This window comes from Lycium barbarum, chromosome 6, assembly GCF_019175385.1.
Source record: "Lycium barbarum isolate Lr01 chromosome 6, ASM1917538v2, whole genome shotgun sequence".
NCBI classification, from domain to species: Eukaryota; Viridiplantae; Streptophyta; class Magnoliopsida; order Solanales; family Solanaceae; genus Lycium; species Lycium barbarum.
Genome location: NC_083342.1, coordinates 11,783,828 through 11,788,651, shown reverse-complemented (window position 1 = coordinate 11,788,651; position 4,824 = coordinate 11,783,828). Strand labels below are relative to the sequence as shown.

At 38.7% G+C, this 4,824-nt stretch overlaps 1 protein-coding gene across 1 annotated transcript; it reads left to right on the top strand.

The window, feature by feature from the left end:
- The first annotated feature begins 548 nt into the window (after positions 1 to 548).
- Positions 549 to 2,018, top strand: LOC132643806 (receptor-like protein 38). Its single transcript, XM_060360335.1, has 2 exons — positions 549 to 1,001; positions 1,476 to 2,018. The coding sequence occupies exons 1-2, from the start codon at positions 549 to 551 to the stop codon at positions 2,016 to 2,018; spliced, it is 996 nt and encodes a 331-aa protein (XP_060216318.1).
- Positions 2,019 to 4,824: the final 2,806 nt, after the last annotated feature.

The following is a 4,824-nucleotide window of genomic DNA, read 5'->3' as shown; positions in this document are numbered from 1 at the left end:
GAGCTTCTTTCTTCTGATAACTTGAAAAGCCTTAAATTGGGTTCGAATTTTCTTCTAAAAGGAGTTTTACCAAAGATCCACCCCAACAACACTCTATTGGAGTTGGATATTTCATACAGAGACATCTCTAGTGAGCTGCCTGATTCAATTGGCACCTTGAGTTCCTTGAATAACTTAGACCTCTCTGGATGTGACCTTTCTGGTTCGATTCCTGATTCCATTGGAAGCCTAACCCAAATTAGGGAGTTAGATTTAGGTAATAATCATTTCACTAGCCATATTCCTAATTTCATTGGCAACCTAACCCAAATTAGGGAGTTAGATTGAGGTGCTAATCATTTCAGTGGCCAGATTCCTATTTCCATTGGCAACCTAACCCAAATTAGGGAGTTTCATCTAACTCCCTTGGAGGGGAAATTCCAAATGTTTTCTATAACCTACAAGAGCAAGAGAGATTGGATCTTTCTAATAATAGCTTCATAAGTCTGTTTCCCTCTTCAATTTTAAGCTTGACACGTATTTGTTGGTTAGACTTATCAAGGAATTCCATGTCTGGTCCATTGCCTAGTAATGTGAGCATTCTTCAAAAGTTATACAGTCTGGATTTGTCTTACAACTCATTGAATGGAACAATACCCTCTTGGGTGTTTAACCTCCCTTCCTTCCGTGAGTTGAAGCTCCATCATAACCAATTCAGCAGAGTGGCTGATGAGCTCAAAATAAACCCAGCATTAGGGGAGTTGGATTTAAGTCATGATCAACTCAGTGGTCCTTTTCCCTCTTCAATTTATAGCTTGACATATCTTGAAAGCTTAGATCTTTCTAAAAACAACTTCATTGGTCTATTTCCCTCTTCAATTTTAAGCTTGACAGGTCTTGAAAGGTTAGACTTATCAAGTAATTCCCTATCTGGTCCACTACCTAGCAATGCCAGTATGCTTCTAATGCTATTCAGTCTGGATTTGTCTAACAACTCACTGAATGACACAATACCTTCTTGGGTGTTTAGACTCCTTTCCTTAAATACATTGATTTTCTATCATAATCAATTCAGTAGAGTGGTTGATGACCTTAAAACAAACCCAACATTATTGTCTTTGGATTTAAGTCATAATCAACTTAGTTGTCCTTTGCTTCAATCACTTGAGAATCTCATTAACCTAATATTCCTTGTCTTTTCATCAAATAACATGGATGTGGGAATAATTATAAATTTTCCTAGCCTAGCATATTTGTTCTTATCATCCTGTGAACTGAAGACTTTTCCATACTTGAGAAATTCAATAACACTTAAGAACTTGGATCTTTCTAACAATAAGATTGATAGTCCAATCCCCAACTAGTTTAGCGGCAGGTGGTGGGACTCATTGTTGATTCTAAATCTTTCTCATAATTCACTTATAGGACACATAGAACAACTTCATTACCACAATCTAATGTATCTTGATCTTAAATTTAACTTCCTTCGGGGTCAGGTACCTTCTTCTATCTCTAAGTTGAACAATCTTAGATTACTGGATTTATCACACAATAATTTCAGTGAATCAGATCCACATTGCTTGGGAAGCATGATTTGGCTAAAGGTTCTTGACTTGAGAAGAAATAATTTCACGGGGAGTCTTTCCCCATTGTGTGCGTATAGCACTTCATTGAATACCATTGCCTTGAATGGTAAGCGTTTTGAAGGACCTGCCCCTATGTCGTTGCTCAAGTGTGATCATTTAGAAATCTTTGATGTGGGGAATAATACTATAAATGACACATTTAAAGCTTGGCTAGGAACTCTTGAACAGTTGCAAGTCCTTATATTAAGGTCGAACAAATTCAATGGACCTATAAGTACTAGGAAGAAGCTTTGCTTTCCTAGGTTGCAGATTTCTTTCTCTCTCATAATGAATTCAGTGAAACTTCAAAGCAATGATGAAATTAGATTATGGAGGAAAAAAATGAGATCAACTATATGCACACGTTTAGCACACTTTATGAGAAAGCATTACTACAATATTATGATCCAGTAATGTTGGTGATCAAAGGCCAGGATACTGAACTACCAAAAATCAACACAATTATGTAATGGCTCGTCTAGGCGTTATAGCCTTTTCAGTGCTTTTAACCCTTTCCCGAGCTTGTTTAGCTCATATTTGACCCGAGAGGACCGTTGACACACTTCCAAGGTCTTTGGATATGATTTAGGTGACTTTGTGGGAAATTTAGGCTTAAACCAAAAAAAAAAGGTGACTAAAAGTTGACCTTTAGTTAAATGGACCTTTTTCGGGAATCCGTCAATTCTGAGAGGTCCGGATGTTCTTTTAGAAATTGTGTGTATATTCGGTTCGGTTCCTAATGCACTCAGATGCATGTTGGGACTTGGGTTGGGAAGTTGGTTTTGAGGTATCGGGGGTTGACTAGGTCAAGGTGTCACGACCCAATTAGCCTAGGCCGTGCGGGCACTTACCTTCTTACCACGGTATGCGAACCCTCACCCCAACAATGAACCAATACATAAAGTGATGAAAGTTAAGTAGCGGAATAAAACAAATACGTAAGTCTCATGATATATATATATATATATATATATATATATATATATATATATATAAGTGCGGAAGACAATAAACACCCCCAATGTCTAGTTTGAGTAATACAAGAGCATCTAAGAAGAATAGTACAATCTGGAATACTAATACATAATGTCTATGTCTTTGAAATGGAAGTAAGACATATGATAGGAAATTCTTCAATGTTAGTGGATGCCATGCTCATCCTAAAAACTCGAGAGAAAGCCGAAGAGTCGATCAGCCACGGGTCACAGAAATAGATCTGACCTGGTACTTTGCATTCATAAAAGAATACAGCAAGTGCAGGTCAGTACAAACACAGTACTGGTAGGCATCATCGGTTGACTAAGTATAGTTAACACAATTCAGAGTATAAAGCGGATAAGGAAGGAATCTAATAAGTACCAACAACGGGTATGCCAAGAATGTAGTAATATCACAAGTACCAACAACGGGCACGCCAACAATGTATCATAGTTTAAATACCAACAATGGCATGTCAATCCTATCTCAGTCAAGACAATAACATAGATTCCAATATCTACCAACTACTCATGGCATCAAACCATCACAATGGAACAATCAAAGCACACATAACGGGATGGCTTGTCGCAACACACAACAGGACCCAACCTAAGGCAATATCCAACCCGACTTCATACCCGAAGGTTCACATGTTGTCTCCGACATTATAATCTAAATATGTGCTTCGCTATACAAAGTCTCACCAAAAGTAAGCCATAACCTATCTAGATTGTCGAACCGCAACACCAACAACTCACTCCTTTGCCTTGCCCTTCTGTTGAACCTCAGAGCCAAAGTAGTCTAAGAATAATCGAATTCTATATTAGAAATCATGAAGAATGATACCAATATTTCTACTATTTCAATTCGGTCAATTCTAACCCTAGAAATTGGGAAAACGAGCCCACAAGGGTAAAACGGGAAATTTGCGGGTAAAATACCAAATTGAGTACTAGGCAATCATAATTCAACCATTAATTGTTGATTTAGCCAAGGATTAGCCTATTAATTCTGATTTCAAGTAAAATCCCCAAATTTGGTATAAACCCTAAGTGTTCAATCCGAAAATTCAATGTTAAAAGTGGAAGATATATGATTAATGAGCTTAGCTTAGTCAATATCTAACATAAACATTATCAATTTTATCATTAATAATCTTAGGAACAATGTTCTTCCAAACCCTCTTTCAACTCTTATCACCATGGGTTTAGTAAGGGAAAATGGGAATCTAACATGATAATGGGTTTAAGGAAGAATGAAGAAATGAGTAGGAATTACCTCCAAGTTTTTTCTCCAAATATCTTTGAGAGCAGTTTCTTCAAGCTCAAGTATCGAAATGGGAAATAATGAGGGTCTAAGGCTTATTTAAGACACTTAAATGAAAACACTTGCCCGTCACCGCCACAATGGTATCGGGGCAGCTACAGCGGCTGGGGAGCCGCCATAACGATATGCCCAATAATTCCCATGGCCGCCGAAGCGGCCAACACACCGCCACAGCGGTGCCGCTGTTGCAGGCACCAGATACCAGAATCCCCCAAATGTTTTAAGTCTTCAATCGAAATTTCATGTTATTCCCGAGGCCATCTGCTCACAAATCAACTACACAGACCCACACAAAAATACGTTGTGAATGCGCTAGTGGTCTCGAAATTTCCAACGGAGGCCTCGTTGGCCGAGTCAACCCTCGATGCCTTAATTCTAATTTCCTATTCCAAGTCCCGAAATGCATCCGAATGCATTGGGAACTGAACCAAATGCACATAAAAGTTCTAAACGACCACCCAGACCTCTCAGAATCAACGAAATTCTAAGGTTCGTTTGCCCAAAAGTCAACTTGGTCAACCATTTTTCACTTTAAGTCTATATTTTCACTAAAGTTGTCGGATCCGGCATAGACACCTCGGGAAGCTTGTCAGCAGTCCCCCCGGTTCAAAAGTAAGCTAATCAATGCTCAAAAACGAGTGAAAACGCCGAAGAGACTATAACGACCAAACAGATCATTACATCAGATACCAATTGAACCATTACTCGTCCTCGAGCGAAGAAAGGAAGGAAGGTAAGGACATACCTAAATCAATGAACAACTAAGGATATTGGCTACACATATCAGAATCAGTCTCCCAAGTAGCCTCTTCCACAAGATGGTGCTTCCATTGCACCTTCATAGAAGCAATCTCTTTTGACCTCAACTTCCGGACTTGCCTATCCAAGATCGTGATAGGCTACTCCTCATAAGTCA